The 17,301-nt window shown below is 36.8% G+C and overlaps 1 protein-coding gene across 10 annotated transcripts in view; it reads right to left on the bottom strand.

The window, feature by feature from the left end:
* Positions 1-17,246, bottom strand: part of otoa (otoancorin) — a 27,951-nt gene extending 10,705 nt beyond the window's left edge. Inside the window, exons 1-19 of one of the 10 annotated variants that reach the window (XM_085177008.1) lie at positions 16,832-17,246; positions 16,674-16,750; positions 15,706-15,737; positions 11,610-11,636; positions 10,787-10,861; positions 10,557-10,624; positions 6,194-6,209; positions 4,760-4,808; positions 3,670-3,811; positions 3,308-3,385; positions 3,013-3,206; positions 2,801-2,934; positions 2,279-2,397; positions 2,045-2,181; positions 1,582-1,687; positions 1,240-1,455; positions 990-1,160; positions 724-864; positions 511-560 (exon numbers count right to left, since the gene is read on the bottom strand). In XM_085177008.1, coding sequence (XP_085033134.1) covers positions 511-560; positions 724-864; positions 990-1,160; positions 1,240-1,455; positions 1,582-1,687; positions 2,045-2,181; positions 2,279-2,397; positions 2,801-2,934; positions 3,013-3,206; positions 3,308-3,385; positions 3,670-3,811; positions 4,760-4,808; positions 6,194-6,209; positions 10,557-10,624; positions 10,787-10,861; positions 11,610-11,636; positions 15,706-15,737; positions 16,674-16,750; positions 16,832-16,915 — 1,916 coding nt within the window. In that variant the 5' untranslated portion in view covers positions 16,916-17,246. The other 9 variants (XM_085177007.1, XM_085177001.1, XM_085177000.1 and 6 more) reach the window with 9 other exon arrangements.
* Positions 17,247-17,301: the final 55 nt, after the last annotated feature.

A 17,301-nucleotide genomic window follows, 5' to 3' on the forward strand; every position in this document is an offset into this window, starting at 1 on the left:
GTGCCATTCATACAGGTAACGAGTGGGGGACAGAAAAGCTTCTTACAGAAGACGTTACAGGTCTGTGAGAGCCAGGGATTTTCCTTGTTTGAGGTGACCAAATACTTATTTTCCACCCTGATTTACGAATAAATTCTTTATAAATCCTACCATGTGAATTCATGGATTTTTTTTTCACATTCTGTCTCTCACAGTTGAAGTGTACCTCTGGTGCAAATTACTGACCTCTGTCATCATTTTAAGTGGGGGAACTTGCACAATCGGTGGCTGACTAAATACTTTTTTGCCCCACTGTATATATATAAATATATATATATATATTCTATGAACCATTTCTGTGTAGAAATATTTGTCAGACTTTGCATAAACATAAAAACTTGGGTCTATTCTTATATTTGCAGTGACAATCTCAGCAGCATATTTGTACTATTTATAAGCTCTGCAATCTGTTCTGTTTTTTTTTGGCCAAAAAGAGTTTCAGATATTTTGTCAGCAGCATACTTCTCTCACCTAAATTGAAGCTGTTTTAGGTCAGCCATCTTCTTTGCCAGGTATGCTGCCTGAATAAGAACACACCACAAGTGGCACCATTTTTTGAGTAAAAAAGAAAATCACAAAATCAGTCATATACTTACTACAGCAATGCATGGTAACAGTAAATAAATTAGGAAACTCAACAAAATAATACAATGAAGCTGCCTAAGGCATACTTAGCATCACTACCTGTGACCGAGTCCAAGTTTTGTTTGTTACTTGGTCCAAAGAGGTGACATTTGCATCGGCCAAAATGTTAATAGAAACGACGTTAAGTAACTGGGAAGACAACATTGGCACCAGCGCAGGAGGATGCATTTCCTTAAGCATCTACAGGAAAACATTTAATTATTTTAAGAATATGTTTAGAAATTAAATCAAAGAAAGAATACATACTTTTTGTTTAAGACACAATGTATTTGGTGTGATGAAATGAAGAAACATGAAGAACTCACCCCCGCCAGCATGGCCATTAGCTGTCCCCTGCTCAGTCGTTTGGAGATGTTCTTTAGGCCCTCTGGCTCATTCAGGACCTCTACAGCTTTTACCTGTTTCAGTATACAGTTTGGCAAACCTTCTGCAACGGGCTGAAGTTTCATCAGCTCCATCCCGGATATCTGTTTACACTGAGGCGGAGCAGAATGAGGTAAGTATCAAGCAATGAGGACAGCTATCTGACACAAGCTGTCAGCTGAATCCACCCACTTTCTTTTCACCCAAATGTTTCTCGATAAGAGCATGCAGCTGGCTCCTTGTCCATCGGATGTTGGGTCCCAGATTTTTGAGAGCCTGTGTGAGATTGGTGGCAGGGATTGCAGCAATTTCTTTGGCAGACAATGCAGTAACAGTACTGCTTAAGTCTCGTATTATTTGAGCAGGGCTTGACAGTGACCTCAGAGAACTGAGAAGCCGTGTCTTCAGCTTGTGTGGGGGAAGGATAAAAGAGAGAACGAGTATTTATGACACTATTGAGATTCAAGAAACAATTCAAATCTTTGATCAAAGAAGATAAATGTGAAAGTTTGGGTAAGCGTAAGTGAAAAATACCCCTTTGATTTGGAAGCTGTCACACTGGTCCAGTTGAGAGAGGAGTTTCCCACTGAAGTTAGCATTCAACTCTGGGGGATCATAATAGCAAGCCAGTGGGCCAAGTCTGTGGAGATTCACATACCAGACAACGTAGTGATTATTTCAAATCCTTCACACATTTTTGTGTGAAACCTTGTGTTTCTTTCTGTCCCTATAAGATCTAAGATCAGAAACCTCAGTGATATTGTGTTATTTTGGTATGTAGCGGGTAAAGTAAAACCACTCGGCAGTCTTTTAAAAAATGACATGACATGTTATGTACAGCTAGATCCTTTTCCTGAAATGCTTCCTATCACTTCTTTCACAGCAGACATGAGCAGAAAAAGAAGAAGACTCTGGGCTTTCCCCATAGTGACAAATCAATATTTTTACTGTTAACACCTGCACCTGCTAATGTACATCAATATACGTGTATACACACTTTTCCACATGTTCTGGAAACTCCTGTGAACTGAAGCACTCTTGGATTCTATGGAGCAACTTCTTACTCAGAGTGGGGTTCATCGTGGTTACCTTCATGATGGATTTGAACTTAGCTGAAGAGAAAAAGTTGCATAGCTAGAAGACAAAGCAAAGCAGACCAACCAGGAAAAAATTATAACCTTGTTGTTTTTTTTCTCTTCCATGTCTTATTTCTTCTTTATCCTTCTCTTACCTCTACTTGAGAAGAATAATTAACATCACTTGGTGGTAAATAGGACAGGTAGGGTCCCAAAATAGTCAGTGCTTCCAAATTCAGCCATTGCAGTGAAGGGGAGCAGATATCCACATGCTCTATTAATAAATCAAGGTTTTACAATGCACATTTATACTTATCAGAAAAGCAACGAGAGAAATGAGGCAGAAAACAAAGCATCTTAATAGCCTCTTAAAATGTATTTGTGAGACTGTGGTGTGTTGGTGGATCTGTCTGTATGGTCATTTAAATTTTACTAAATTGAAATAGAAATTGTTCAAATGGGATAAAACTACAAATTAAGGTTTAACATAGATCAGAGTCAGGGTTTTGCAGGTTCTGGGTATAATGGAAGTCCCAACGTAAGTAACATGAGTCAATTTACAGTTTTTCTCACATCAAAAATGCCATCATGAAAAACTGTAATAGCCTCTGAAGTTATGCTAACAAAACTGTATGTGTGTACATAGATTTTATCAATTGATTTCTGACTTTTCTTACTTAATGTTGCGTTAACCCATGGCTTTATTGAACAGCTGAAGTAGTTTCGGGTGATCTGATCTTTCGCCCATTGAGCCACACAAGTCCTTTGACCAGGAGCTATGCGATCATACATACTCTTCAACATGTCCATCCTGGAACCAACAACAGGTTTAGTTATAGGAAAGGTTATGAAAAAGCCAGACAATATTATTGCATAAAAGCATACTCACATGTTTTTTAGCTTTGGGATATCTACGTTCATCAGAAGTTTTGTTTTTAGGAAGGGCATAAGCCCCGTCATAGGTGTAACAGCCCACATCAGTTTTCTGTAGTCATTTGAGTCCATGCTGTTTTTATCCTGTGTGGTCAATGTTGCCCAGGAAAGAGGGGCTGCAAATGCTTGCATATAACATCCAGAATCCTCCTAGGGAAAAAGGATAGATGGCAGACATGATGAGACTGTTAAAAAACAGTAACAATTTATCCATTGCATTTATTTTTTTGGGGGGGGAGGGTTTCCCTTGCCTTTGATATACCACCAGAATAGTTTCTCATCACCTCAATCATGCCTGGAAGATTGCTGCAATTCCACATCTGGTTAGTCTAATAACAGACAGACAGAAAAAACATTAACGGTCAGAACTCAACAACAAAAAATTCATACTGACTATTAATAAGACAATAAGCGCTGCTTTAAATAATCAGTGACTTTAATGACTAACCTGGTACTCATAGTTATAAAAAAAAATGAATTACATGTTTCAGTTAATATAGAGTCCATCAAAAAGAATCATCCGATTTCAAAAGGCTATATTTTTTAAGGAAATGGAGATAGATTATACAGTATGTGTGATTATGGGTGTATTGATGTTTATATTATATTATACCATTTTTTGCGAAATATCCACGGGGAGTTGACCAAATGACTTCATGTTTGTTCCTGTAGTGACTGAGGTCAGGAGATGACGAAAAGTGGAAAGGAGGGCGTTCGACTGGTTAGCATCTCTGTTCTGCACAGAACCACTAAGGCTAATGAGAGAGGAAATAAAAGCTGATGAGAAGAAATGTTTTCACATATGAAATACACCAAATATCCTTTGATTAACTAGACATTTTTGACCAGGCAAAACCATATTCTTAAGATGGAGTTAAATACCAATGTCATAGCTTATCAATAACTTATTTACTAACATTTTGTAGCAAAAAGCAAAAGCAAATCTTTTTCTTTACACTTACAAAATACTGGCAACCATCAGTTTTACCCCTCAGCCTCCTCGTAGACACATGTATGGTACCAATTTTAAAATCTTATGTCACCTTGTTCTGAAGTTCACTAGCTGGGACCAAATCCTCATTTTTAGGTTTAACGGCAGATAAGCATTGAAGGAGTATGTTTCCAAGTTTTAGACTAGTTGGTTAGTTACATTTCCTTTCCTTGTTTATGCACAAAAATTGATAAAGAATAACTTGAGGGTCAAAATAGACAAGAGAACTAAATTATTCCCAATTATCACGTTCAAAAGACTTTCAGAAACCTTACTCTGACCTCGGGTTGAGATCACTCAGATTCAAACTTGTCCAAGATTTATAGTAGATGTACCTATGGTATCAGTTTAAAAATCCCACATTGCCTCGTTCTTGAGTTATTGCATTCACAACATTTTCAGAAAACTTGACCTCTGGCCTTTGACCTTTAAAGGCTAGAGGTCGAGCTTGTCCACAATTTTTAGTAGATGCATCTATGGTATCAATTTGAAAATCTACGGAGACTTTTTTCTTGAGTTATGGAAATCACAAGAGTTTCAGTGGGGTGACGACAAAAAGTGGATAAGCATAAAGAAAAATATTACACAACAGTCCAAATAAAGATATTTCAAATGGATCCATGGACATTATTTGACAAAATGTATGGCTCACTGTTAACTGAAGTGACCACTTGATTCTTCAGGACAGCAACAAAATACAAAAACGAATTACCTGGAGTTGAAGACACTGTTGACCTGCATCAAATTAGGCTCTGGGTATCCTGTAAAATCAAACCATTTGCCACATATCAGTTGTGGCTCATATTACAGAATGTGGTCAGGGTACTCACACTCTCACATTGACTCAGTATGGTGACTGGAGTTACATTACAATTATTCCAACAAAACATTTTAAGGTTCAGCTTCAGTACACCCTGTGTCAGTTCCAAGATTTTATACATGTCAATTTTTTAATGAAGCTATTCATTTTGCAGGGGAATTCACTCCTGGGACTGGCAACTATGTTGAACGTACAGTGGTCCCTCGCTATAATGCGATTCACTATTCGCGGATCTTTTTTTGGCATGATTTTTTTGTTGTTGTTGTTAACAGCACTTTGTGTTCTGTGTCCTGGTCGGCTGTAGACCATTGTCAATCAATCTCCTCCGTGCTGTGTCTCCTGTACAGTACAGAATGTGTTCGGCTTGTCAAATTTATATAAATCTTCTATCTCTACCAGTGTGACTGTGAAGTGCTGTACTGTATGTTTGTAAGTTTTCTCCCTCACAAACACAACAATGTCGACAAAACGTTTTTTCACTATCAAAGGCACCTGCGCTAGCACCCAAAAGGCAGAGGACGATGCTAACCATCGCACAAAAGGTTAGATTTCTAGACATGCTAAAGGAAGGTAGAAGTTAGCGTATTTCTCAGACCGTAAGGCACACCGCAGTATGAGCAACAAAATAGTCAGATCAGTCAAACTTTACTCAACTCATTCTTCTTGCTTCCTCAACGTCCGTATCATTGATTTGTTAATGTTGAATTCTCTCACAGCTGCTCTATTCCCATGTTCTGGACCTGAAAACAGGGTTTGATTTTTGGTTTCATTCTATAATACTGGAGTTATTTTTCTACGAAGACTTAAACTGTATGGTCTTTAAACAAGAGAGAAAAGTGTGAAAATCTTCATGCTTGTCTGAGAAAACTGTATAAAGTGTGTAGTGAGGGGTTTTAATGTAAAAAATAAAGTTGGGATTTCACAGATCGCGGGTTATTTTTAGAACGTACATCTTGCGATAAACGAGGGACCACTGTATTACACTTGTGAACAATGTTTTTCACAGAAGAATGATAGGTTTGCTGGTTCGATTCCAGTCGGAGACACGAATCCCTTTTTGGGGGTTGCGTCAGTAAGGGCAGCTGAAGCACCAGGCTGGTACTTATCCTCTTTATTCCTATGGAAGCACTAAGGGTGTACTTTTGTAATTAATGTGTCATGCGTTGCTGTACATTTGAGGTTGTGTTTGCCTAATTTAAAGACTTCATTAAAGACTAATGAACAGATTATTTTTATTACGCAGTGATGTATAAAAATGTGAAAGAGGGTGTACTTTACACACATACACATTCTTCTCTTTAAAAAGTGTATTGAAAGTTTTCTTACCCCTATAGTAGCACTTCTTCATCTGATAAAGAAAAAAAAATTAAAATTAAAATCACTGGCCCCAAACTGAATATGAACACATTTTATTCGCTTTGATGCTCTGTTTAATGCATGACTCTATGCGTTCAATTGTCACTATGTAAATGCCAGTGTTTCACCCGCTCCATTAAAGGCTTTACTGGGAAAAAGCTGATGGGAGGTTGACCAAACCTCAGCCCTCAGAATGTTGATATGCGCGCTTTTCTTAATGCTCTTTTAAAGGCTTACAGACACACACACACACACACACACACACACACTCATTTATTAGCACACTAAAAAATCAGACCAGGAGTGACATGTTTAGCCGCATGTTCTCCTTAAATTGCTGGCTGTCTGAGTGGTGTCCCAGAAACGATGTGGGCTTCATAGATAATTGGCAAACCTTCTGGAGGAAACCTGGTCTTGTTAGGAGAGATGGCATCCATCCCACTTTGGATGGAGCAGCTCTCATTTCTAGAAATATCGACAAATTTATTAAACCCCTCAAAACATGACTATCCAGAGTTGGGACCAGGAAGCAGAGTTGCAGTCTTACACGCCTCTCTGCAGCTTCTCTCCTCCTGCTACCCCCCCAAAAACCCATCTCCATAGAGACTGTGTCTGCTTCCAAAAAGACAAAAAACAAACTAAAAACCAGCAACAAACAACTTAAACAATCACAAAGAAAGAACAATACAGTATCCACATCTGAACCAAAGAGTAAAACAGTGAAATGTGGATTATTAAATATTAGGTCTCTCTCCTCCAAGTCTCTGTTAGTACATGACTTAATAATTGATCAACAAATTGATTTACTCTGCCTTACAGAAACCTGGTTGCAGCAGGATGATTATGTTAGTTTAAATGAATCAACACCCCCGAGTCATTCTAACTACCAGAAATCTCGAAGCACAGGTCGAGGGGGCGGTGTGGCAGCAATTTTTCACACCAGTCTATTAATTAATGAAAGACCAAGACAGACTTTTAATTCATTTGAAAGCCTGATGCTTAACATTGTCCACCCCAGCTGTGAAACTCAGAAACCAGTCTTACTTGTTATCATCTATCGTCCACCTGGGCCTTACACAGAGTTTCTGTCTGATTTCTCAGACTTTATATCTAATTAGTTCTGAGCTCAGATAAAATAATTATTGTGGGTGATTTAACATCCATGTAGATGCTAAAAATGACAGCCTCAACATGGCATTTAATCTGTTGTTAGACTCAATTGGTTTCTCTCAAAATGTAAAAGAACCCACCCACCACTTAATCACACTCTAGATCTTGTTTTAACATATGGCATAGAAACTGAACATTTAACAGTGTTTCCTGAAAACCCTCTCCTGTCTGATCATTTCTTGATAACATTACATTTACAATAATTGATTACGCAGCAGTAGAGAGTGGACTTTATCAAGTAGATGTCTTTCTGAAAGCGCTGTAACTAAGTTTAAGAATATAATCCAGCCACTGTTATCATCGTCAATGCCCTGTACCAACACAGAGCAGAGGCAGCTATCTGAACGCTACCCCAACAGAGGTCGATTATCTTGTTAATAATTTCACCTCCTCACTACGTACGACTCTGGATACTGTAGCTCCAGTGAAAACTAAGGTCTCTAATCAGAAGTACCTGACCCCGTGGTATAATTCTCAAACACGTACCCTAAAGCAGATGACTCGTAATCTGGAGAGGAAATGGCGTGTCACAAATTTAGAGGATCATCATTTAGCCTGGAGAAATAGTTTGTTGCTTTATAAGAAAGCCCTCCGCAAAGCCAGAACAGCTTACTACTCATCACTGATTGAAGAAAATAAGAACAACCCCAGGTTTCTCTTCAGCACTGTAGCCAGGCTGACAAAAAGTCAGAGCTCTTTTGAGCCAACCATCCCTTTAACGTTAACTAGTGATGACTTCATGAACTTCTTCACAAATAAAATTTTTATCATTAGAGAAAAAATTACCAATAATCATCCCACAGATCTAAATATTATCTACAGCTACTCTTAGTTCCATTGATGTTAAGTTAGAACTCTTTTTTTCCAATCGATCTTTCTGAGTTAACTTCAATAATTACTTCCTCCAAACCATCAACGTGTCTTTTAGACCCCATTCCTACAAAACTGCTCAAAGAAGTCCTGCCATTGATTAATTCTTCGATCTTATATATGATCAACCTATCTCTAATAATCGGCTATGTACCACAGGCCTTCAAGGTGGCTGCAGTTAAACCTTTACCTCAAAAAGCCATCTCTAGACCAGCAGTCTTAGCTAATTATAGGCCAATCTCCAACCTTCCTTTCATATCAAAAATCCTTGAAAGAGTAGTTGTCAAACAGCTAACAGATCATCTGCAGAGGAATGGTTTATTTGAAGAGTTTCAGTCAGGTTTCAGAGTTCATCACAGCACAGAAACAGCTTTATTGAAGGTTACAAATGATCTTCTTATGGCCTCTGACAGTGGACTCATCTCTGTGCTTGTCCTTCTTGACCTTAGTGCAGCATTCGATATGTTGACCATAATATTCTATTAGAGCGATTAGAACATGCTGTAGGTATTACAGGTATTGCACTGCAGTGGTTTGTATCATATCTATCTAATAGACTCCAATTTGTGCATGTAAATGGAGAGTCCTCTTCACACACTGAGGTTAATTATGGAGTTCCACAGGGTTCGGTGCTAGGACCAATTCTGTTTACATTATACATGCTTCCCCTAGGCAGCATCATTAGAAGACATAGCATACATTTTCACTGCTATGCAGATGACACCCAGCTCTATCTGTCCATAGAGCCAGATAACACACACCAATTAGTTAAACTGCAGGAATGTCTTAAAGACATAAAGACTTGGATGGCCACTAACTTTCTGCTTCTTAACTCAGATAAAACTGAGGTCATTGTACTCGGCGCTGAAAAGCTTAGAAATATGGTATCTAACCAGATTCTTACTCTGGATGGCATTACCTTGGCCTCCAGTAACACTGTGAGGAACCTTGGAGTCATTTTTGACCAGGATATGTCCTTCAACGCACATATTAAACAAATATGTAAGACTGCGTTCTTCCATTTGCGCAACATCTCTAAAATTAGAAATATCCTGTCTCAGAGTGACGCTGAAAAACTAGTTCATGCATTTATTACTTCCAGGCTAGACTACTGCAATTCATTATTATCAGGATTTCCAAAAAACTCACTGAAAAGCCTTCAGTTAATCCAAAATGCTGCAGCAAGAGTACTGACAGGGACTAGAAAGAGAGAGCATATTTCTCCTGTTTTGGCTTCCCTTCAATTGCTTCCTGTTAAATCCAGAATTGAATTCAAAATCCTGCTCCTCACATACAAGGTCTTAAATAATCAGGCCCCATCTTATCTTAATGACCTTGTAGTACCATATCACCCTATTAGAGCACTTCGCTCTCGCTCTGCAGGCCTACTTGTTGTTCCTAGAGTATTTAAAAGTAGAATGGGAGGGAGAGCCTTCAGTTTTCAGGCCCCTCTTCTGTGGAACCAGCTTCCAGTTTGGATTCAGGAGACAGACACTATCTCTACTTTTAAGATTAGGCTTAAAACCTTCCTTTTTGCTAAAGCATATAGTTAGGGCCTGGACCAGGTGACCCTGAATCCTCCCTTAGTTATGCTGCATAGATGTAGGCTGCCGGGGGATTCCCATGATTGCATTGAGTTTTTCCTTTCCAGTCACCTTTCTCACTCACTATGTATTAACAGACCTCTCTGTATTGAATCGTATCTGTTATTAATCTCTGTCTCTCTTCCACAGCATGTCTTTATCCTGTCTTCCTTCTCTCACCCCAACCGGTCGCAGCAGATGGCCGCCCCTCCCTGAGCCTGATTCTGCCGGAGGTTTCTTCCTGTTAAAAGGGAGTTTTTCCTTCCCACTGTCGCCAAAGTGCTTGCTCATAGGGGGTCATATGATTGTTGGGCTTTTCTCTGTATCTATGAAGCGCCTTGAGGCGACATTTGTTGTGATTTGGCGCTATATAAATAAAATTGAATTGAAATTGAATTAAAAAAATACAGGCACAAAAAAAAATACACATGAAGCCTCCTACTAATGTAAGAAAGATCTCTAAGAAGACAGCGTAAAGGCTCTTTCACTTTTTTTTTACCTTAGCTTCGGCTGCATGTATACCTTATTTTTTTTACCGTGATTATTTATTTATTTTGGGATTTAAGAAAATGTTTTCTTTATAAAAAATATTCAATATCGGATTACTCTATAAATTGATGAGAATACTTAATTATTTATTAATTGACAGCTGCAGCCCTACTCTTAAGCCTGAAAAATAAATTTCTACTGACGAGAAATTCTGAAAACACCTTACCAGTTTTTTCAGTCACTTTTTCTAACTCAGCTTTTTCTTGAGGCCCCATATGTGGAAGTTGAGCTAGGTAGACACGTAAAGGTGTGTATTAATGAACACACACTTTTAATAGCATTTATACATGCATGTTTATGTGCCTATGAGAACACATATTTACATTAACAAACATATAGTATAAAAAAGGGGTAAAACGGGTATACTGAGTGTGATGTTTTTGGAGCTTACCGAAAACTGCAGAGGCCAAGATGAGCAGAACCAAACAGGCTCCCCCCTTCGGAGCCATGTGGATAGGCTGTGCGTCTGTTCGACAGGATGGTATTACATAATGTGTTAACATGAACACAAATTACATGTTTGGCACAGATCTTCTAGTTGCATGCAGTTAATCCTCATTGGTCTTCACTTGTTGTTGAAACTGTCTCTATGTGAGCCACCTCCAGTTTTGTGATATACTTCCTCCAGTGAGGATTTATGATCACACTTCCCTAGTAACCATCTGAGCTATTCATCCTTTGGGAATCTCTGAGGACTTTGGAGGATAACTTGCAGTGAAAAACAGGTTTGGTAATGCACACAATGTACTGTGGAACAATATTTTAGCACCTTGTTTTTGTCTTCTCTTCTTTTTTTTTGTCCTATCATTTTTACCTTTTTGTAATGTATTTGGTTCACATTCATTAGGATTTCCCTTCACCAACATTTGGATACTGTTATGTTGCATTCACTGTTTACTTTACAGAGATTTTGCTTCTCATTTAAATATTTCAGCAGATTATGAATAATAAAGAATGAAAAGAGTATTAGAACAAAAATGAGTGTTTTAACCACGCAGTCTCAACAGTGTGTATGTAAGAGCAGGATTTAGAGCATATCTTTTCTTTACTATTATATCATCTATTAGCGAGAAAAACAAAATATTAAAGTATAAATGTTCATCTGTGCCAGATCTGTACAGGTTTACAGTTAAATTTAAATAATAGTATTACAAGAACTGAGAAAAAAAAATAACTTATGCAACTTATGAATATATAAATTAGTTGTTACTTACAGATTACCTGTCTTCTCCTTGGTAGATCTGAGAAAAAACAGGATGCATAAGCATAAGAGTGTTCGTCCTCTGTGCCTGTACTTCGTGACTAATGTGATCTGGGAGGATGTTCACCTGTAACTGACGCAGTCAAAGCAGGCAGATGGCATTAATACAGCACTGTGAGTGGAGTGTGTGTGTGTGTGTGTGTGAGTATTTGCTTTTTTAACAATCAAAATAAGCTTCACGTTGAATTCACAAAATTTCTGATTCTTCAGGCAAAACCTCAGTAATAAGTCAAAACAGTTTTGTCTTTACTCATTGCTAACACCGCTGAGCATTCATTATTACATTCATGTAACCCAGATTTTTCCAATCAATCATATCTGTATTGCAGTTCTATAAAAAATAAGAAAACATTAAGCAAAATTAGAACTGTCACCCCACAGCTACTACCTCCTAACTATTTTACAACGTGCTACAGAGGGTCTGGTGCGATTAAGCTCTTAAGTTCCTCCAATCACACAAGAAAAAGAAACATCAACTTTCACATTTTATATATACACGGTATATCTCATAATTCAATCCTATATCACAGCAAAGCGTCTAATAGACATGCTGGTCCACCATGTCCATTTCACGCTTTGCCTATTCTAAGTGTGAAATGGACACACATGCAGAAATTGCAGTACCAGCAGGGGGAGATACTATATTCAAAGCCAAGAAGTCGCTGGCGAGCAAGGAAGGTATGATTCCAGGGTCCTTGAACAATTAAGCTAGGCTACTAGTATGTATTTACATGTAACTGTTGGTAATGTCTGTTTAAACACTTTCCTGTGATATTTTCATGTTTAAAATTAAATATCTCTCTCTGCTGATAATGCAGCTTACTGAAACTTACTACAACTTTTGCATGTGTGTCTATTATTGTTTACTTTGCCATTATATTGAGTTGCATAGTTATTATCAAGTATGAATCAAACAAACATCGTGCTACATAAGAAAAACCTTGAAAGAGGACACTTCAATGGGTAAATTGTGAAGTGACATATAAATCTGGTCTTATAAAATTCTGTTATTTGTTTGCATAAACTATATAGAAAACCGTATGTGGACAAAATCAAGCATTTAAACACTCTGCTTTAACAAACATTTGTTTAAGAATGGGTAATTAAAAAGAGCTCATTGAATTTGTGCGTGGCATTATAATACAATGCCAACATTACAACAAGTTTGTGAAATTTTCTCTCTCCTAGATACTCCTCGATTAACGATATGTGACATTGCAAAGTGGAAGCATTTAGGAACCACAGTAGCTCAACCATAAAGAAGCAAAGTTGCTGCTGAGGAGACTTAAAGTTTCAGAGCAGGGCTAACAAGTGTGTGCCTATTGCCTGACTGCAGACCTCCAAACTTCCTCTGGAGTAAGTCTAATGTGTGAGTGGTCCAGGAGATTTGATCATATCATGTATGGGCATGTATGTATATCATGTAATTCTCATCTGCTGTGCACGTATACTAGTTAAACTACATTAGTAGCAAGTGTCAACAAAAATTAAGTGCTGTAATTGCGTATAAGGTCTGGTGAAGAGAACATTAATTCACAGAATTCACCTAAAAGTTATGAATAAAATCATTCACAAATCATTAATAAAAGTAATAATTGGTAACTCTGAAGCTGTTATTCTAATAAATTCAGTGAAGCACAATGTTTATTTAGAGTTTATGTCATGATAATATCTCAGTTAAATTGTATTTAAGATAAACATACCACAGCCCAAATACAAGTATTATTCATATAAAAGTGTGAAGTCAAAACAAAAAAAGACTATTTACATTTTCCAGGGCGAAAGCACATAAATATGAAACAATTGCCACTGGTGGGTAAGGCTACTATTAAAAAAAAAACAGTCAATAGCTCACCCATCGTACTATTAAGTAAATAAAGTATCTGACAGGACATTAGACCAATAATATTCTTTAAAATTCATCATAATATCTAGAGCACTGAGCACTGTGCAGTTGCCTCACTAGTTCCTAACAAGCAGTATTTAAAGAAGTCCATGTGGCTGAGCTTATATAGCTCAAATGGGATTAAAGCAAATCACACGTGGGGCACAATAAAATCCTTGTCTCTTTACAATACATCAGATGGACATCCTTTTTTCGTTAAAATATAATTACACCATTACCTAACTGTTATGTTAAAATCAATAAAGAAATTAAATTGAATTCCTTCTTAACTCTTCTTCAAATTAGACCAAACTAGAAACGGAAATACACATCAAAATAAAAACACACCCCAACCAAGTAATCGCACTCATGTCAGTTTAAGTCTGGTCAAGTGTTAAGCTCAAATTTTTTAATTTAATATTTACTAATATTAAATATTTACTTACTAATATTTCCAAACATAACATAAGCTAAATGAGCTAATAGTTAAGGGTTAGCAAACGTTTACTCATTAGCCTACTATTACCATTAGCCGTTTTTCACATACACCTAAAAAGACTGAAATGGTTACAAGAAGAATAAAGAACTTATACGGATGTTTTTATTTAATGTGTTTTCAGCTCACATTGATCCATTTACCTTCACTATTTCTGTGTCACCAGCTCCTTGCCCTATGTTAAAACAAATTTCTGTTAACTTAGCTAAGTAAGCTAACGAGCTATCTTTTACTTATTAGCCTATTGTTACACATTAAAAAAATGCCTGTAAGGATTATAGGAAGGTGAAAAAAGTTAATAATGCAAATATTCTTGCTTAATATCTTTTACCTTCAGCTGTCCAACTTTTTTCTGCTTATGGCTGCCGAATTAATTCTTTACTTTGCTTGTTGTTTTTAAGTTAGCTAATATTGCCTTTATTTATTAGTTTACTGTTACTGGCAGTACCATTCAAACAATAGAAAATCTGTCTATAAAGATTTACATAATCACAGAGAATAGTTGCCAAAAAGAAGACAAATGCAGTAAGTTGGCCTATACCTTTTTACCTTCTGTAATTTTGTCGTTTAGCCAAGTCGATCCTATTTTCACTGTAAAAGGATTATTAGTTTATGTCCACCTCCTATGCACATGGAACTTACACTGTGAAGGAGGAAAAAGTGATTCTTTAAATTTAAAAATGGTTTAGGTGTCTGTGTTTGATTCGTAATATCCACGACCACTTGCTTAAAAAAAAAGAAAAAAAGAAAAAAAAAGAACCGTTTACATTAATTATATTAGTGGTCTGGAGATAAAATTGGGCTCTATAAAGTAAAGTTAGTTGAATGCTTTCTTTCTGCTTTCTAGTCTAATAAACAACCAAAAAACTAAAATTAAACTAATTTAAACTTATGCTACAGCTGTAAAATTTAGTTAGTTAGGCATCTAAAGATACTTATATTTAAACACTTTTTTGTACATTTTTTATGATGTTATTGTTAGGCAGGTTGTGCTAGATCTGTGTATTCTGCTAACAACTATATGAAAAGCTTATCTTAAATTGTCTTCAAGGGTTAGACTGATAAATAATTCCTGTATATCAGCCAGGTTAACCAATAATTTGCATTTTCTTGTCAGTATGGCTTTCTAGAGTGTGGATCGTGGCTTTAAAAAACATTTTATTGTGTAATCTATATAAATACTTGTGGTGTTGTGACAAAATATTTAATACCACTCAAGGTATATCAAGGTAATTATACATTTAAGGATTTTGATTAATAAATAAGCATAAAACCCTTTAGGACCCTTGTCCACAAACTGGACAATGGAGCAACTGAAGCAGCATCATTGTTCCAAAAAACATCGTCCATATTTTTTTTTTATCAATATAGAGAAAACATAGGTGAAGTTGTTGGAAGTGTTTCAGGTTGTCTCGCTGTTTCCTTCCATTTTGGGGAGAATAGTTTCTTCAAGGTTTGGGTTTGAGAAGTGATCTAAAAAAGTCCAACAAAAGAGAGAAATTGTAAAAAACCGTGGCAGACTTTAAATATGTATTTATATTTATTTACTAACTAAACACTGGGCACTGTTCAAAGAAAAAGGATGAATGTGAAAACAAATAATAGTGACCAACTGGCCATTTTTGGTGTTGATGCACACCGCAGACAACTTACCTGCAGCAAACTCACGGATGTCAGCTGGCTGTTTATGAAGCACATCCCTGTGAGGAGAGGTGGGAAATGACAAATTATTGCTCAAGTAGACTTGAGTGATGGTGCTTTAAGCTTTCGGCTGGAGACCTTTTAAAATTATTCTTTGGACTTGGGCTCATTGTCAGCCCATCAAAAGAATGGTCATTTTAAGGTTGTTTGTTTGTTTATTTGTTAGTTGCAAAGGCAGACAATATCTGAAGTAGAGCTCTGGGATGTCCTTTTCAGAACTATCAGAACTATTCCTGAATACTACTTAACAAAATTACAAGAAAACTTTTGTAAAATCGTTTGTATTTTGCTCCATACTGTATCCACATGCATGTTTGCACAAGTTTAAATAAATCACTGCACATATTTCCCATTTCCCCAGACAAATATAAAGATATGAGACACAAGACTATTGCACTGTATAAGATGATGATATATTGCTCAGATATTAGATTAATTATTCCAGAATTATTTTTTATTTTTTTTATTTTTTGAGGCTGTTAAAACCTTTTTTGGCAGCTCCAAAATCAATTTAAGCAGGGAAAACTCAGATTTTAATACTAATGTTGTAACATATGTTAAAAATATGATAGAGAGACTAAGCTTGAATAGCAGAAACCATATTGCAGTACATTTATTGGTGTAAATCCTTTTCAGGGTATACATATATTGTATTATTATATTGTAAAATACATTGTAATCTTTCATACATTTCTTTGAAATGGTGGCTGGTTCCACTGAATGTACAGAGGTTATTAACATAATATGTTATACACAGTGAAAATAAAATGAAAGTTTGCATATTACCCTAGAAATGTAACATTTGCTGTAAGATAAACAAATACAAACAAAATGAAACTTAAAGCAGACAGTGTTAAGTTCAACAATAAAACATTACAAACATTTTTCCCCATTCAGCATGTATTTTTGTGATATTAATGTGAACTTGAGCAGACCTTAGAAAGTCGCCTATGAGTACGTCTACTTCGGGATGCGACCTCAAATACCTCTCGTTGTCGATTCTCGTCTTGATCTGGGTCAATGCGAAAAGCATTTCAGGACATAGCTTACAAATAAAGGTGGTATTTTAGCGTTGAGAAATGCAACACGTTACCTTAAACTGTCGCAGTTTCTCTTGCTGCTCAGCGTTTAGTACAGAGACGTCTAGCTTGGTCACACCGCCTGTCTCAGCCATCATTTCTCTAAGAAAAAGCTATTTTTCTGTCTAAGTGCGAACCCTGCAGTGTGCACTGACTGCAAATCTACAGCGAACCCTGAAGTCACGATAAGCACGAGTCAACCGTTACTAACACAGTGGTTTGGCAGTAACGGTTGCTATGGAAACGAAGTACCGTACACAATGAACGGCAGTGTCCGCGAGGTGGCGGCATACGTCAATACCACGTTTGAGTCGTTGCTGTGCAAAAAAAGTGATTGACTACCAAATAACGATTTAATTCTCTCTCTCTCTCTCGCTTTTGAAATTGTTGATCTATTTGCTTAAATGGGCTGAAGTAAACATGATTTACAAAGGGGTTATATATTAAATGAAGACATATCCTGCTTTGAAACCATCTTTATTAC

The sequence above is a fragment of the Neolamprologus multifasciatus genome, chromosome 11, assembly GCF_963576455.1.
Source record: "Neolamprologus multifasciatus chromosome 11, fNeoMul1.2, whole genome shotgun sequence".
Lineage (NCBI taxonomy): Eukaryota > Metazoa > Chordata > Actinopteri > Cichliformes > Cichlidae > Neolamprologus > Neolamprologus multifasciatus.